This window comes from Salvelinus namaycush, chromosome 4, assembly GCF_016432855.1.
Source record: "Salvelinus namaycush isolate Seneca chromosome 4, SaNama_1.0, whole genome shotgun sequence".
Taxonomy (NCBI): domain Eukaryota; kingdom Metazoa; phylum Chordata; class Actinopteri; order Salmoniformes; family Salmonidae; genus Salvelinus; species Salvelinus namaycush.
This window is the reverse complement of record NC_052310.1, coordinates 14,806,522-14,825,118: the sequence shown is the minus strand read 5'-3', so window position 1 is coordinate 14,825,118 and position 18,597 is coordinate 14,806,522. Positions and strand designations below refer to the sequence as shown.

The following is an 18,597-nucleotide window of genomic DNA, read 5'->3' as shown; positions in this document are numbered from 1 at the left end:
TTGTGACGCACACAAACCATTCACACCAAGTCTAATACGATTGTGACGCACACAAACCATTCACACCGACTCTGATACGATTGTGACGCACACAAACCATTCACACCAAGTCTGATACGATTGTGACGCACACAAACCATTCACACCAAGTCTGATACGATTGTGACGCACATAAACCATTCACACCAAGTCTGATACGATTGTGACGCACACAAACCATTCACACCAAGTCTGATACGATTGTGACGCACACAAACCATTCACACCAAGTCTGATACGATTGTGACGCACACAAACCATTCACACCGACTCTGATACGATTGTGACGCACACAAACCATTCACACCGACTCTGATACGATTGTGACGCACACAAACCATTCACACCAAGTCTGATACGATTGTGACGCACACAAACCATTCACACCAAGTCTAATACGATTGTGACGCACACAAACCATTCACACCAACTCTGATACGATTGTGACGCACACAAACCATTCACACCAAGTCTGATACGATTGTGACGCACACAAACCATTCACACCAAGTCTGATACGATTGTGACGCACACAAACCATTCACACCAAGTCTGATACGATTGTGACGCACACAAACCATTCACACCAAGTCTAATACGATTGTGACGCACACAAACCATTCACACCAAGTCTGATACGATTGTGACGCACACAAACCATTCACACCAAGTCTGATACGATTGTGACGCACACAAACCATTCACACCGACTCTGATACGATTGTGACGCACACAAATCATTCACACCGACTCTGATACGATTGTGACGCACACAAATCATTCACACCAAGTCTGATACGATTGTGACGCACACAAACCATTCACACCAAGTCTAATACGATTGTGACGCACAAAAACCATTCACACCGACTCTGATACGATTGTGACGCACACAAACCATTCACACCAAGTCTGATACGATTGTGACGCACACAAACCATTCACACCAAGTCTGATACGATTGTGACGCACACAAACCATTCACACCGACTCTGATACGATTGTGACGCACACAAACCATTCACACCAAGTCTAATACGATTGTGACGCACACAAACCATTCACACCAAGTCTGATACGATTGTGACGCACACAAACCATTCACACCAAGTCTGATACGATTGTGACGCACACAAACCATTCACACCGACTCTGATACGATTGTGACGCACACAAACCATTCACACCAAGTCTGATACGATTGTGACGCACACAAACCATTCACACCAAGTCTAATACGATTGTGACGCACACAAACCATTCACACCGACTCTAATACGATTGTGACGCACACAAACCATTCACACCAAGTCTGATACGATTGTGACGCACACAAACCATTCACACCGACTCTAATACGATTGTGACGCACACAAACCATTCACACCAAGTCTGATACGATTGTGACGCACACAAACCATTCACACCAAGTCTAATACGATTGTGACGCACACAAACCATTCACACCGACTCTGATACGATTGTGACGCACACAAACCATTCACACCGACTCTAATACGATTGTGACGCACACAAACCATTCACACCAAGTCTGATACGATTGTGACGCACACAAACCATTCACACCAAGTCTGATACGATTGTGACGCACACAAATCATTCACACCAAGTCTGATACGATTGTGACGCACACAAACCATTCACACCAAGTCTGATACGATTGTGACGCACACAAACCATTCACACCAAGTCTAATACGATTGTGACGCACACAAACCATTCACACCAAGTCTAATACGATTGTGACGCACACAAACCATTCACACCAAGTCTAATACGATTGTGACGCACACAAACCATTCACACCAAGTCTAATACTATTGTGACGCACACAAACCATTCACACCAAGTCTAATACTATTGTGACGCACACAAACCATTCACACCAAGTCTAATACTATTGTGACGCACACAAACCATTCACACCAAGTCTAATACGATTGTGACGCACACAAACCATTCACACCAAGTCTGATACGATTGTGACGCACACAAACCATTCACACCGACTCTGATACGATTGTGACGCACACAAACCATTCACACCGAGTCTAATACTATTGTGACGCACACAAACCATTCACACCAAGTCTGATGTGTTTCTATTAACGTTTTGTCGGTGTCCCTCCCTGGCAGGTTGTAAGCATGTGAAGGGCATCCTGTTGTTTGGGCCTCCTGGCTGTGGTAAGACTCTGATGGCCAGGCAGATTGGGAAGATGCTGAACGCCCGCGAGCCCAAGGTGGTCAACGGCCCTGAGATCCTCAATAAGTACGTGGGAGAGTCCGAGGCAAACATCAGGAAGCTGTTCGCCGACGCAGAGGATGAGCAGAAGAGGGTGGGCGGGAAAAAAATCATAAACACTATGTGACATAGATAAAAACTCAGTAAGATGCGTACACACACACACACACACACACACACACACACACACACACACACACACACACACACACACACACACACACACACACACACACACACACCAGTAAATCAATTGTGTATGTTATTAAATACACCCAGTACCTTCAATGCAATTACTCATGTGGTTATCAAGCACAACATACCTGATAACAAGTCAATCAAATAGATGTTATACTAAATGGATTCCTTATCCTGAGGCCAATATGCAGCCTACTCCACGAAACACAGATAAGCATCACACAAATCCTCACAGAGAAGCTAATTTCTCCTGCAGAAGATTGATTTGCCCTTTAAGGAGGCATATTAGTAATAATAACGGTGGAAAAGTCAGTGGGTTTCTCCATACTGGGGGACAGTTGTGTATTGAGCCCCCATGGTGACGCCGGTGTGACAGTGACGGCCTCACTCCTCACCACCTAATGAGTTGCCGGGTTATCTCTGCCCCCCTCTCTGTCCCCCTCTCTCACCTAGCCCACAATAAGCCCAGCTCCACACCTGCTTTAAATGCTACGTCTGGAGACTGACAGGGCCAGAGATGGACCGATAACCCCCCACCCCGCTCTCTCTATCTCTTGCTTTCAGTCTCTCTTACCTCGCTCTCTCTTTTTCTCTCTCACGCATTCTCTCGCTCTCTCTCGGTCTCTCCCTCACACAAACTCTCTCTTTCTCTCTTTATCTTTCTCTGTTTGTGCAGACTCTGTCCCTCCATGGCAGAGCAGAGGGAGGATGAGGAGGCTTTGAAAGGTTTTAGATTTCACTCTTGTCACACCAAGGAGAATTTAGCCCAGAACAGCCATGGCTGCCAGTGGTAGACATTCTACACACTCTCCTAAGTTAGCACTGCATTGACTGTGTGACCACAGCATCCTTCCTCCTGCTTCATTCACTCATATCTCTCTCCTTCCACAGCTGGGCGCCAACAGTGGGCTGCACATCATCATCTTTGATGAGATCGACGCCATCTGTAAGCAACGTGGCAGCATGGCGGGCAGCACAGGTGTCCACGACACGGTGGTCAACCAGCTGCTCTCCAAGATAGATGGAGTAGAGCAGCTCAACAACATCCTGGTTATAGGTAAACCACACATACATGTGCATTTTCATACGTGCGCACAGAAACACATACACACAGACAGTATCAGTCAAAAGTTGGGACACACCTACTCATTCCAGGGTTTTTCTTTATTTTTAATATTTTCTACATTGTAGAATAATAGTGAAGACATCAAAACTATGAAATAACACATATGGAATCATGTGGTAACCAAAAAGTGTTAAACAAATCAAAATATATTTTATTTGAGATTCTTCAAATAGCTACCCCTTGCCTTGATGACAGCTTTGCACACTCTTGCCATTCTCTCAACCAGAATCATGAGGTAGTCACCTGGAATGCATTTCAATTAACAGGTGTGACTTGTTTAAAGTTAATTTATGGAATTTATTTCCTTCTTAATGCGTTTGAGCCAGTCAGTTGTGTTGTGGCAAGGTAGGGGTGGTATACAGAAGATAGCCCTATTTGGTAAAATACCAAGTCCATATTAGGCCTATTTGGTAAAATACCAAGTCCATATTAGGGCAAGAACAGCTCAAATAAGCAAAGAGAAACAACAGTTCATCATTACTTTAAGACATGAAGGTCAGTCAATACAGAACATTTCAAGAACTTTGAACGTTTCTTCAAGTGCAGTTGCAAAAACAATCAAGCGCTATGATGAAACTGGCTCTCATGAGGACCGTCACAGGAATGGAAGACCCAGTTACCTCTGCTGCAGTGGATAAGTTCATTAGTTACCAGCCTCAGAAATTGCAGCCCAAATAAATGCTTCACAGAGTTCAAGTAAAGACACATCTCAACATCAACTGTGTGAATCAGGCCTTCATAGTCAAATTGCTGCAAAGAAACCACTACTAAAGGACACCAATAAGAAGAAGAGACTTGCTTGGGCCAAGAAACAGGAGCAATGGACTTTAGACTTGTGGAAATTTGTCCTTTGGTCTGGAGTCCAAATTGGAGATTTTTGGTTTCAGCTGCTGTGTCTTTGTGAGACGCGGTGTGGGTGAACGCATGTGTATTTCCCACCGTAAAGCATGGAGGAGGAGGTGTTATGATGTGGGGCTGCTTTTTTGTAATTTATTTAGAACCAGCATGGCTACCACAGCATTCTGCAGTGATACACCATCCCATCTGGTTTGGGCTTAGTGGGACTATCATTTGTTTTTCGACAGGACAATGACCCAACACACCTCCAGGCTGTGTAAGGGCTATTTGACCAAGAAGGAGAATGATGGAGTGCTGCATCAGAAGACCTGGCCTCCACAATCACCTGACCTCAACCAAATTGAAATTGAGCCAACAAGTGCTCAGCATGTGAGAACTCCTTCAAGACTGTTGGAAAAGCATTCCAGGTGATGCTGGTTGAGAGAATGCAAGAGTGTGCAAAGCTGTCATCAAGGCAAATGGTGGCTATTTGAAGAATCTCAAATATAAAATATAAAAATGCTTTCTACATGATTCCATATGTTCTAAAACTTTTGACCAGTAGTGTACGCAAATGTACATGCACGCACGCACGCACGTACGCACGCACGCAGTGCAGTGTTAAATTTAACACTTTCTTAGTGTGTGTATGTGACCCACTGAAATAGTGTTAAACCAGCACTTTTCAAAGGGTTGACAAACTAACACCCTAAGAGTGTTGGATCACTAACACTGTGGGTGTTGCAAATTCCGACTTAAAGATGCACTATGCAGAAATTTCTTCGCCATTTCCTTGTTGCAAAAATTCTAATAGTTCGCCTAATTTCAGTTTCTGTACCAAAACAAGCAATAGTGTAGAGAATCATTGTACCATCTTAACCGCTATATATTATCCATAACCAGAAGTATTGTATTTTCAGCTGTTTGAAACTGGTGTACAAACCTGAAAGTAAAAGACCCAAAAAAGAAACTTTAAAATGGGAAACGTAGAAATAGCGCACATAGAACAGATCAACCACTTATTAGACTTGCTTTCAATGAGAATGACAAAGCTATAATACACATTTCTATGTGAATTTTGTCAGGTCGCCCAAAAAGTTACATAATGCAGCTTTAAAAGAACACTTAGTTGTGTTAAAGTAATATTTTGGGGTGTTTTGACATTGTAGGGTGTAGAGCCTCATTTACATATTTCCCAGCATGCCTTTCAAGTGAATGTTAGAGATACCGACCCATGAATGTGTGTGTTCGTGACAGAGGCATGGTTTTTGCAGTCAAAAACATAGTCCTGAAACCTTCAAGTGAATGTGTTTGAATTAAAAGTAAAACATTTATGACCATATATTAGACGTTTCATAAGGCCTTTAGTTATGGCCTAGTTTTTCCCCAACATTTGTATTTTTATGGATCCCCATTGCCAAAGCAGCAGCTACTCTTCCTGTGGTCTAGCAAATTTACGGCAGTTATACAATTTTATTTACAATACGTTCTCAGATTTCACAACACACTGTGTGCCCTAGGCCCCTACTCCACCACTACCACATATCTACAATACAAAATCCATGTGTGTGTATAGTGCATATGTTATTGTGTGTGTGTGGACGCATGTGTCTGCCTATGTTTGTGTTGCTTCACAGTCCCCGCTGTTCCATAAGGTGTAATTTTTATCTTTGTTTAATTTTACTGCTTTCATCAGTTACTTGATGTGGAGTTCCATGTAGTCATGGCTCTATGTACTACTGTGCACCTTCCATAGTCTGTTCTGGACATGGGGACTGTTAAGAGACCTCTTGTGGCATGTCTTGTAGGGTATGCATTGGTGACATTCAACATGTCAATACCTCTCATAAATACAAGTAGTGAGGAAGTCAATCTCTCCTCCACTTTGAGCCAGGAGAGATTGACATTCATATTATTCATGTTAGCTGTCTGTGTAAATCCAAGGGCCAGCCGTGCTGCCCTGTTCTGAGCCAATTGCAATTTTCCCTTTTTGTGGCACCTGACCACACAACTGAACAGTAGTCCAGGTGTGACAAAACTAGGGACTGTAGGACCTGTCTTGTTGATAGTGCTGATAAGAAGGTAGAGCAGCGCTTTGTTATGGACAGACTTCTCCCCATCTTAGTGACTGTTTTTATCAATATGTTTTGACTATGACAGTTTACTATCCAGGGTTACTCCAAGCAGTTTAGTCACCTCAACTTTCTCAATTTCCACATGATTTATTACAATATTTAGTTGAGGTTTAGGGTTTAGTGAATGATTTGTCCCAAATACAATTATTTTAGTTTTAGAAATATTTAGGACTAACTTATTCTTTGCCACCCACTCTGAAACTAACTGCATCTCTTTAAGTGTTGCAGTCATTTCAATCGCTGTAGTAGCTGACATGTATAGTGTTGAGTCATCTGCCTACATAGACACACTGGCTTTACTCGTTAGTAAAGATTGAAAAAGTAAGGGGCCTAGACAGCTGCCCTGGGGAATTCCTGATTCTACCTGGATTATGTTGGAGATGCTTCCATTAAAGAACACCCTCTGTGTTCTGTTAGATGGGTAACTCTTTATCCACAATATAGCAGGGGGTGTAAAGCCATAACACACGTTTTTCCAGCAGCTACTATGATCGATAAAGCCAATAGCCGCACTGAAGTCTAACAAAACACTGAAGTCTTACATTGTGATCTGATGATCCTGGCTCATGGGCCATATCAGATCTGCAAGTCACAATATGCTGGCTAGTGAAGTGATTTGTAATTCCTATTGGAATCCAGCCAGAGGAAGGATATTCAACAATTTGAACTTTTTATCATCGACAACTTGCATTCAGAACGACTGCTATGGTGAAGAGCTTGTCGAACAAGACTACCTAAACTATCTAAACTGGAACAACCATCTCTGTAACAGTTGCAATAAGTCCAACCACTTACAGATTGGATTCGTTATTTATCTTTTGTTTAGTATAATTAAGCAATAAGGCCTAAGGGGGTGCGGTATATGGTCAAAATACCATGGCTAAGGGCTGTTCTTACGCACAACGCAACGCAGAGTGCCTAGATACATCCCATAGCTGTGGTATGTTGGCCGTATACCACACACCCCCGAGGTGCCTTATTGCGATTTTAAACTGGTTACCAACGTAATTAGAGCTATAAAACTAAATGTTTTGTCATACCTGTGGTATATGGTCTGATATACTGTACCACGGCTGTCAACCAATAAGCATTCTGGACTCGAACCAACCAGTATCAGATCAATTAATCAATAGGGGACAGAATAAGGGACACTGCAAAAATGAATGAATGGCGCGCAAGAAGCGCGATTGCGCATTAGATTACGCTTTTCAGTATGGTTGAGTAGTATGTTGATATTTGTTGCTTACTGCATACGTTTTTACTAAACAGTACTTTCTAAAATAGTATGTCTGCTTGACTGACCGGTTGAGTTGTAGTCTGAGAAGATGAGCGGGATTATCTGAGCTATGCCTTTCTTGCCCTCCCTCTTCTTCTATCTCATCCTCCTTCTCCCTCTATCTCTCCCTCTATCTATCTCTCCCTCTATCTCTCCCTCTATCTCTCCCTTCCTCTATCTCTCCCTATATCTCTCCCTCTATCTCTCCCTCTATCTCTCCATCTGTGCCTCTAAGGAATGACCAACAGGCCGGACCTGATAGATGAGGCCTTGTTGAGACCAGGCAGGTTGGAAGTCAAAATGGAGATCGGTAAGAAAGCACAACGTAGTACACCACAAAGCATCCAACCTAACCAAAGACCTTGCTTAATTTTTGTTAGTTTACTGTATTCCGGTTTTAGTTTGTTATCAGGTAGTTTTTTTTCTTCTGAGAAAGACATTGTTATTCGTAGATGTTGTACCTTTTTACCCGACAACCAACCAACAAACCAACACCCAGACATTTCTACTGTTCCATTTCCATCTCTTGTACAGTATGCAGTTACACGGTAAAAAAACACACAGATATATACGAGATGTTTCCCTTCACGCTTCCTCCCCCAGGTTTGCCTGATGAGAAGGGGCGTGTCCAGATCCTCAACATCCACACGGCTAAAATGCGTCAGTTCAACCTGCTGGGCAGCGACGTGGACATCAGCGAGCTGGCCGCCGAGACAAAGAACTACAGCGGAGCCGAGCTGGAGGGGCTGGTCAGAGCTGCCCAGTCCACTGCCATGAACCGACACATCAAGGTCACTATCACAAACAGGCGGCCATTTTCATTAGCCTAGATCAACCCTCTTGGTTGGAGAGCTAACATCCTGAAGGTTTTTCAGTCCAACCCTGATTTGGCACACCTGGTTCTAGTTATTAGCTGCTCGCCAAGACCTTAAGTAGCCATTTCAGGTATGTTAAGTTAGGGTTAGACTGAAAACCTACAGGACGTTAGATCTCCAGAAAGAGGGTTGGGCAGCCCTGGCCAAGATGGAGGGCGTTTTTCTCTTCTCCTTAACATTAACTCTACAACTGACAATCTTTATGCGTTAATGGGCTGTAGGTCTCGTAGGTATTTCACAATCAGTCATGAGACAAAGTGCTCCCTCAGAGCGGAAAGGTCAGACAACTTTCGTCTGGGAGGGGGAGGGAGGGAGGGAGAAAACGAGTGATAAGGACAGAGAGAGAGACAGAGGGGAGGGAGCACTCCAGCCATTCCACCTGTGTAAGCCCTTGTCTGTCCATGTCATCACCCTCTAATATGGTCCAGGAGTGTGGTGGGGGGGCAGACCACTTAACAGACTAGCACCTCGCTTAATCTGACCGTGTGTGTGTGTGTTAAATCAGTAAGACCTAAAAGTCACTATTACCATGTCATCATTACAGGACTAAATAAAGGTAGATACTATCAATGAGTAGCTTGAACATTTTGTCTACACTCGATATCACAGTGCCATTTAATACATCTAGTGTCAGGGTTTAGCGTTAAAGTTAGTCGAACAGTTTGTTGATAGTTAGTTGAACATCTATTAACCGTCTGTATTGGACCATTCTAAGAACATGTCCCTCTGTCCCCCTGCAGGCCAGTGCCACCGTGGAGGTGGACCTGGAGAAGGCAGTGAATCTGCAGGTCCACAGAGACGACTTCCTGGGCTCGCTGGACAACGACATCAAACCTGTGAGTAGACCCCTTCCGTCCTCCATCTCTTTACCTTTCTCCAGCCCTCTCTCTTTACCATTGCCTACATCCAAAAGTCCTCCTCCAACAGTTGGATTTACAAAAATGTCATCATCCACTTGTAGTTGATGGCAGTGTCCACTATACGCAGGGAATTCGATTTTTTAATTTTTTATAATTTTGAGATATTTTTCAGAAGTGATTTTAATAAGGGACCCTTTCAGGCTATGGATGGTTAAGTGCAAGGGTCCCCAATTACATTCAGCCGTGGGCCGATTTTTCTTTGAGCGCATGGTCGGTTGGCCGGAACATAGTTATAAATAATTTGTACGCTGCAAATTGACCGCAGTAACCCCAAACAGATATAGTATTTGACAAAAACAGAATCTTTTCTAACCTTGATTGCATTTGGAAGCGATCACATATGCCTCTATTTATGCGTGGGAATACTTGGGAACAGATTTCCTTCATTAAAATCACTTTGAGCTCATTTCCTGGTAATTATACAGTCTTTATATTCAAGAACAAATATTTTTGCGAAAAAACTTGGGGGGCCAAATAAAATCACCCGCTGGCTGAAGTTGGCCAGCGGGGCTGCCTATTTGGGAACCCTGGTTTAGTGGATCTGTCTCTGTCTCTCTCTCTGTCTCTCTCTCTGTCTCTCTCTCTGTCTCTGTCTCTGTCTCTCTCTCTGTCTCTGTCTCTCTCTCTGTCTCTCTCTCTGTCTCTGTCTCTCTCTCTGTCTCTCTCTCTGTCTCTGTCTCTCTCTCTGTCTCTGTCTCTCTCTCTGTCTCTCTCTCTGTCTCTCTCTCTGTCTCTCTCTGTCCAATGGCCAGGCTTTTGGTACCAACTCGGAGGACTATGCCAGCTACATCATGAATGGCATCATAAAGTGGGGTGACCCGGTGACTGCTGTGCTGGATGATGGGGAGCTCCTAGTGCAGCAGACTAAGAACAGCGACCGCACACCGCTGGTGTCTGTGCTCCTGGAAGGTAACACACACACACACACACACACACACACTTTTACATTTGAATCAGTTAGCAGACAATTTTATCCAGATCGACTTACAGTTGGTGCATTTATCTTAAGGTAGCTAAGTACGACAAGCACATTTTATTTAAACTTTATTTAACTAGGCAATTCGGTTAAGAGCAAATTCTTATTTACAAAGACGGCCTACCCCGGGAAAACCCTCCCCTAACCCGGATGACGCGTAGCCAATTGTGCACCGCCCTATGGGACTCCCGATCACGTCCGGTTGTGATACAGCCCGAGATCGAACCAGGGTCTGTAGTGACACCTTAGACCACGGCGCCACTCGGGAGCATCTCACAGTCATAGTATGTCAAATTTCCCTCAGCACAGCAGCTCTGAGCAAAGTCAGTGCTAGTAAGAAAAGCAACTGTTACAATGTTCTATAGTATATCTATAGAATATACTATAGAACGTTGTAACATATCTATAGAATATACTATAGAACATTGTAACACATCTATAGAATATACTATAGAACGTTGTAACACATCTATAGAATATACTATAGAACATTGTAACACATCTATAGAATATACTGTAGAACATTGTCACAAATCTATAGAATATATTATAGAACATTGTAACATATCTATAGAATATACTATAGAACGTTGTAACAGATCTATAGAATATACTATAGAACATTGTAACAGATCTATAGAATATACTATAGAACAGTGTAACACATCTATAGAATATATTATAGAACATTGTAACACATCTATAGAATATACTATAGAACATTGTAACACATCTATAGAATATACTATAGAACATTGTAACACATCTATAGAACATTGTAACACATCTATAGAATATACTATAGAACATTGTAACACATCTATAGAATATACTATAGAACATTGTAACACATCTATAGAATATACTATAGAACATTGTAACACATCTATAGAACATTGTAACACATCTATAGAATATACTATAGAACATTGTAACACATCTATAGAATATACTATAGAACATTGTAACACATCTATAGAATATACTATAGAACATTGTAACACATCTATAGAACATTGTAACACATCTATAGAATATACTATAGAACATTGTAACACATCTATAGAATATACTATAGAACATTGTAACACATCTATAGAATATACTATAGAACATTGTAACACATCTATAGAATATACTATAGAACATTGTAACACATCTATAGAATATACTATAGAACATTGTAACACATCTATAGAATATACTATAGAACATTGTAACACATCTATAGAATATACTATAGAACATTGTAACACATCTATAGAATATACTGTAGAACATTGTAACATATCTATAGAATATACTATAGAACATTGTAACATATCTATAGAATATACTGTAGAACATTGTAACACATCTATAGAACATTGTAACACATCTATAGAATATACTATAGAACATTGTAACATATCTATAGAATATACTGTAGAACATTGTAACACATCTATAGAATATATTATAGAACATTGTAACATATCTATAGAATATACTATAGAACATTGTAACATATCTATAGAATATACTGTAGAACATTGTAACACATCTATAGAACATTGTAACACATCTATAGAATATACTATAGAACATTGTAACATATCTATAGAATATACTGTAGAACATTGTAACACATCTATAGAATATATTATAGAACATTGTAACAGATCTATAGAATATACTGTAGAACATTGTAACATATCTATAGAATATACTGTAGAACATTGTAACATATCTATAGAATATACTGTAGAACATTGTAACACATCTATAGAATATACTATAGAACGTTGTAACAGATCTATAGAATATATTATAGAACATTGTAACACATCTATAGAATATACTATAGAACATTGTAACATATCTATAGAATATATTATAGAACATTGTAACACATCTATAGAATATACTATAGAACATTGTAACATATCTATAGAATATACTATAGAACATTGTAACATATCTATAGAATATATTATAGAACATTGTCACATATCTATAGTATATCTATAGAATATACTATAGAACATTGTAACATATCTATAGTATAGTATCTATAGTATTTGTTTTACCCCTTTACTGCTAAAAGGGACACCAGCATGAAGATGGTAAAAGAAAGACATTTTCCAGCGTTTGGCATTATAAGAGCTGAAAGATATATTTAAGCATACTGATAAATGCAAATATTTATTCAAATAATCATTATCATTAAGATGTCCTTTGGTTCAATATACAGGATAGCGGTGTAAATATAGTATGCTATGCTCTCTCTCTCCTAGGTCCCCCCAACAGTGGAAAGACGGCCCTAGCTGCTAAGATCGCAGAGGAATCCCAGTTTCCCTTTATAAAGATCTGTTCTCCTGACAAGATGATCGGTCACTCCGAAATCGCTAAGTGCCAGGCCATCAAGAAGGTGAGGAAAGGGTTACACACACACATACACACCTGTGTCAGTACCTGTGTCTTGACCACCCTTAACCCTCTTTGTTCCAGATATTTGAAGATGCCTACAAGTCCCAGCTGAGCTGTGTAGTGGTGGACGACATTGAACGCTTGCTGGGTAAGGTCCTGCTTGCGTTGTGGTTACACTGTTCTTCTTTTCGTTTCTTTTTGAAGTATCCTTTTAAGTTCAGGTTTGTAACATACAGTAAACACTGGGCAGTGTGCTTAAGATACAGACCTTCTTAAAGAACCATGTGTTGGAAAACCATGCTCTTATATTTTCCACCCAAGCATCACTTTGATGGTAAAGGTCCACAGATCATTGAATCATAGAAATTCTCGTTGTCTCTTTGTGCTTTGGTGTCCTTGTTCTCAGACTATGTCCCGATTGGCCCTCGTTTCTCAAACCTGGTCCTTCAAGCTCTGCTGGTTCTCCTCAAGAAACCCCCCCCCAAAGTCAGTATTCTGTGAACTTTGGCACTTACTTGAATATGTGTTTGTGTGTGTGTGTGTGTTTAGTCATAGCATTTAAATGTTTCTGTGTATGCTCTAGTGGTTATTTTGCCAGTGGCAGACAGATGTCAGCAGATCGTACTGATGCCCCCAGTAATGCAAGTCATTTCCATGCAGAGTGAATCAAAGTGTATCCTAGTTGTGGGACAGTATACATCTTTACCCCTGTGTTTCTGTGCGCATGAGCTATATCTCCTGAATGTAAGCCACTACCACATTTAAGGCTGTAGGCCTAGGCTACGTTCAGCTGTGAACGTTTGTCAATGAGTATGATAATGTATTGGTCCAGGCAGGCTGTTGTGCTGGGTGTGAATGGGAGCCGGGGCTGCTTCTCCAGGCTTGTGAAGCTCCAGGCCCAGCGGGGTGCCCGGCCCGGGTGAGGCCAGGGGAGGCCTGCCTCGAGGGGGGGGGGACAACAGAAGAGAATGGGCTCTGTGAGAGAGCCGGGGGGGTGGGGGGACGACCTGGCAGCACTGCCGCCTGTGTGGTACCTCATCTGCATGCATGGGCACACCCCCTCCGCACAATGGGGGGGGGCAGCCCATAATCCTCCACTCCTCTGGCCCCGAACGAGCGACTAGGGCCCCTGGGGAAAGAAACTAGCCTCTTTCCTGATTCAGAGTCACCTAGACTTAAGCAGCTATGTAGAGGTGGTTGACCGTGGAGAGACTGACAGACTGACCAGAATCAAGCTTGATTAAAATGCACAAGGCTCATATTAGGCAGTAGGGACCCCACCATTCCAGACAAATGTCCCTATACCCATTGATGTTAATGATGTGAAGCACGCCATTTTGAAATGTGTTTGATACACTTCTCTACATGATATGGTACAGGATGCCCTGTCTGGCACTGAGCTTAATTTCCTTCTCCATCGTGTGTGTGTGTGTGTGTGTCCCACACACAGGGCCGTAAGCTGCTGATCATTGGCACCACCAGCAGGAAGGACGTGCTGCAGGAGATGGAGATGCTGGATGCTTTCAGTACCACCATCCACATCCCCAACATCTCTAGAGGAGAGCAGCTGGTTGAAGCCCTGGAGGTAGGCACACACACACTCTCTCTCACACACACACACACATGGAAATGGATGTTCCTCGCTCTCCGGTTTTAAAGTTGTGATAAGTAGTGATGGATTTGTTGCGTGAGTTTTTAAACGGCTTCTGTGTCTGCTGTAGATGCTGGGGAGTTTCCAGGAGAAGGAGCGGGCAGCCATTGCCAAGGCGGTGAAGAGCCAGGCGGTGTGGATCGGCATCAAGAAGCTGACGATGGTCATTGAGATGGCTGTGCAGGTGAGAGAGACAAAGCCCCGGTTTAGTTGACACGTTTTTATTCCAACCCAGCACTAACCATCAAATAATCACCTAACCATGGCCTTCTTCAATCTGTACCACGATTAGCGGGTTAAGATGTGTTACTGCTGGGCTGGAACAAAAGCCTACACACACCCTTTAGCTCTCACAGAGTGTGAGTTGGAGAACCCCGGCCGAGACAACCACAGTCTAGGGAGTCACAGATGGAATCTCATCTGGTTTCAGTCAAAACAACCTGCTGTTAATTACGACCTTTCATTAAAACCAGTTTGGATTCAACAGTGATTTTTGTGGTGAGCCCCAAAAATGTCATCGCTATAGTTCCCGATCATTCTCCGCATACTTCCCTGTCTTATGTGTTCACATGCTCTGACTAGTGGAGGGATACCCCACATAAAGACCACATCGCACCATGGAAACGTCTTATCTACTGTTGTGAGGGTTGTTACTCTCTTAGGCCCCGTCCAGAAACAACCCCATAGAGGGGTGCATGTTTTTGTTATTGCCCAGCGCTAACACACCCGATTCAACTAATCAAGGGCTGGAAGATGAGTTGAATTGGTTGAATCATGATGTGGTTCCCAAGGACCAGGATGTAAAAATCCAATGCAAGTGTTACTACTGTATGTGTAGTTTACGGTATGTGGCTGCGGTGTGCTTGGTTGTATGGTCTCTGGTCGCTTGTCCATGTGGCTGCTGAATGCCGTGTAGCCTAATTGCTGTGGTATGCACTAATGCAGCCATGTTGAGTTGGCACACCGACACACACGCACAGCTCCCTCCCTCCATCCAGGAGAAGTATGAACGAGTGTCTGCCGAGACATGCTGCGCACAGACGCCCTGCTCCACCGACGTGACACACACACGATACACACACATCTTCAAATCCTGCTTCCTCAATAGAAAAGCATGAACTCGAGGTCATGTCTGAAATTCCACATCTTTTATGTAACACAGTTAATCGTGTTCAGTCCAAATCAATCATATACACTCAGTGGCCTGTTTATTAGGTACACCCATCTAGTACCGGGTCGTACCCCCTTCCAGAACAGCCTGAATTCTTTGTTGTATGGAAACGTTGCTCAGTTAGTAACAAGGGACCTAACGTGTGCCAGGAAAACATTCCCCACACCATTACACCACTTCCACCAGCCTGTACCGTTGACACCAGGCAGGATTACGCCAAATCATGACTCTGCCATCAGCACGACGTAGCAGGAACTGGGATTCCAGGGGATGTTTCGCCACTCTTCAATGGTCAAGTGTTGGTGATCGCGTACCCACTGTTTTTAGCTGACAGGATTGGAACCCGGTGTGGTCGTCTGCTGCAATAGCCAATCCATGACAAGGACCGACGAGTTGTGAGTTCCGAAATGCCGTTCTGCACACCACTGTTGTACTGCACCGTTATTTGCCTGTTTGTGGCTCTCCTGTTAGCTTGCACAATTCTTGCCATTCTCCTTCGACCTCTTTCATCAATGAGCTGTTTTCACCCTCCCGAGTGGCGCAGGGGTCTAAGGCACTGCATCTCAGTGCAAGAGGCGTCACTACAATCTATGCTGTATCACATCCGGCCGTGATTGGGAGTCCCATACGGCGGCGCACAATTGGCCCAGCGTCGTCCGGGTTTGGCCGTGGTAGGCCGTCATTTTAAATAAGAATTTGTTCTTAACTGGCTTGCCTAGTTTAATAAAGGTTACACACACGCACACCCACAGGACTGCCGCTGACTGGATGTTTTTTGTTTGTCGCACCATTCTCGGTAAACCCTAGACACTGTCGTGGGTGAAAAGCCCAGGCGGCCGACTGTTTCTGAGATACTGGATCTGGCGTGGCTGGCACTGACGATAATACCACGCTCAGTCGCTTAGGTCACTCGTTTTGCCCATTTATAACTGTATGGGCAAAACTGAATGCCTCGATTCCTGTCTGCCTGCTTTATATAGCAAGTCACAGCCACGTGAAAAATGTTTGTGAACAGGGTGGTGTACCTAATAAACTGTCCACTGTCTATATCTCCATCATAAATGGAGAAGATGACCATAGTTGAATGCTACCACATATCTGCATTGTTACGTAACATTGTTTCTGTGAGCCGCTCACTCATACCTTCCCAGCCAATTACAGACAGCCCTGCGTGAACGTTTGCTGTGCTGGCCCCGGGCCTGTACTTTTCAACACGTTTATAGGAAAGGAGGCTATGTAAACAATGTAGGCCAGTATATGGACATATGCACAGAGAGCTAACGTGTGTGTCTTCCAGATGGATCCTGAATACAGAGTTAGCAAGTTCTTGACCCTGCTGAGAGAACAGGGAGCGTAAGTAGAGCACTATTCTGTTCTGTCCCCAATCTCACACCACCTAATTCTTGTGTAGTTGGTTGACTCTTTAATCCATGTATATTTTCTTCCCTCCCCACAGGCTGGGTTCTAACAAGCACATAGCCATCTAAGCCCATGGTGGAGCTGCATTGCCCAGCAGTAGCTGCCTCTCACAGTAAGTGCTTGAACAGAGGGTAGAGGAGGGGCGTGTTAGAGTAGGTTTTGGAACAAAATGAGCAGATTCTTCCTCTGTCTCTTCCTTCCTGCTCTTCTAACTCCTCTCACTTTTTTTATTCTGTCTTTTACCCTCAGTGGGCGAGGAGTGGAAGCCCGGATGCGGCCCGGCAAGATGGAGTGAGCGAGAGATTTTATATCTCCGCCTAATCTGGCCATCGCAAACGCTCGCCGCGTAATCGCTGTACCGTGTGTTTCCATGGCAACTCGATCGACCAGCATCGTCCTCCTTCCTCATCAGCACTATTTCTCTGTGTGTAAACTAAGTCTGTAATTGTTATTTCTGAAGGCAAAGCGTTGTGATTCAAATGACACTCTATTCCCTATATAGTGCACTACGTTTTGACCAGATGTCTATGGGCCCTGGTCAAAAGAAGTGCACTGTATAAGGAACAGTGTGCCATTTGAGATGCATCCAAATTGTTGTGATTTGTGCTGCTAGCACTCCAGGGGATTTTATGTATAAAAATCAAATGTATGTTTATAACTAAACATGAGACGAGAAAAGTGTATGCAAAACTATGTACACTGAGTGTATGAACCATTAGGAACACCTTCTTAATATTGAGTTGCACTCCCTTTTGCCCTCAGAACAGCCTAAATTCATTGGCGCATGGACTCAACAAGGTGTCGAAAGCGTTCCACAGGGATGCTGGCCCATTTTAACTCCAATGCTTCCCACTGTTGTCAAGTTTGCTGGCTGTCCTTTGGGTGGAGGACCATTCTTGATACACATGGGAAACTGTTGAGCAACAACAACAAAAAACAGCAACGTGCAGTTCTTGACACACTCAAACCAGTATGCCTGGCACCTACTACCATACCCCGTCTAAAGGCACTTAAATATTTTGTCTTGCCCATTCACCCTCTGAATGGCACACCTACACAATCCATGTCTCAAATGTCTGTCTCAAGGCTGTCCCAAATCCTTCTTTAACCTGTTGCCTCCCCTTCATCTACATTGATTTTGAGGGATCCTAGCTTTCACCTGGCCAGTCTGTCATGGAAAGAGCAGGTGTTTATAATATTTTGTACTCTCAGTGTATATGATGACCTATTTGATTTTGATGCATTTGACAAAGCAATTTTCATATTGTATGCATAACTGACCAGTCAAACTTCTCTATAAAT

At 43.0% G+C, this 18,597-nt stretch overlaps 1 protein-coding gene across 3 annotated transcripts in view; it reads left to right on the top strand.

The window, feature by feature from the left end:
• LOC120046192 (vesicle-fusing ATPase) overlaps window positions 1-18,281 on the top strand; it is a 52,061-nt gene extending 33,780 nt beyond the window's left edge. For 2 of the 3 annotated variants that reach the window (XM_038991218.1, XM_038991219.1), the window contains 14 exons: window positions 2,197-2,396; window positions 3,392-3,557; window positions 8,110-8,184; window positions 8,478-8,665; window positions 9,490-9,585; window positions 10,422-10,578; window positions 12,922-13,055; window positions 13,136-13,202; window positions 13,461-13,540; window positions 14,505-14,639; window positions 14,776-14,889; window positions 17,174-17,229; window positions 17,333-17,407; window positions 17,545-18,281. In XM_038991218.1, coding sequence (XP_038847146.1) covers window positions 2,197-2,396; window positions 3,392-3,557; window positions 8,110-8,184; window positions 8,478-8,665; window positions 9,490-9,585; window positions 10,422-10,578; window positions 12,922-13,055; window positions 13,136-13,202; window positions 13,461-13,540; window positions 14,505-14,639; window positions 14,776-14,889; window positions 17,174-17,229; window positions 17,333-17,363 — 1,499 coding nt within the window. In that variant the 3' untranslated portion in view covers window positions 17,364-17,407; window positions 17,545-18,281. Of the gene's footprint in view, window positions 1-2,196; window positions 2,397-3,391; window positions 3,558-8,109; window positions 8,185-8,477; window positions 8,666-9,489; window positions 9,586-10,421; window positions 10,579-12,921; window positions 13,056-13,135; window positions 13,203-13,460; window positions 13,541-14,504; window positions 14,640-14,775; window positions 14,890-17,173; window positions 17,230-17,332; window positions 17,408-17,544 lie in introns of those variants that run through there. The other variant, XM_038991220.1, reaches the window with a different exon arrangement.
• Window positions 18,282-18,597: the final 316 nt, after the last annotated feature.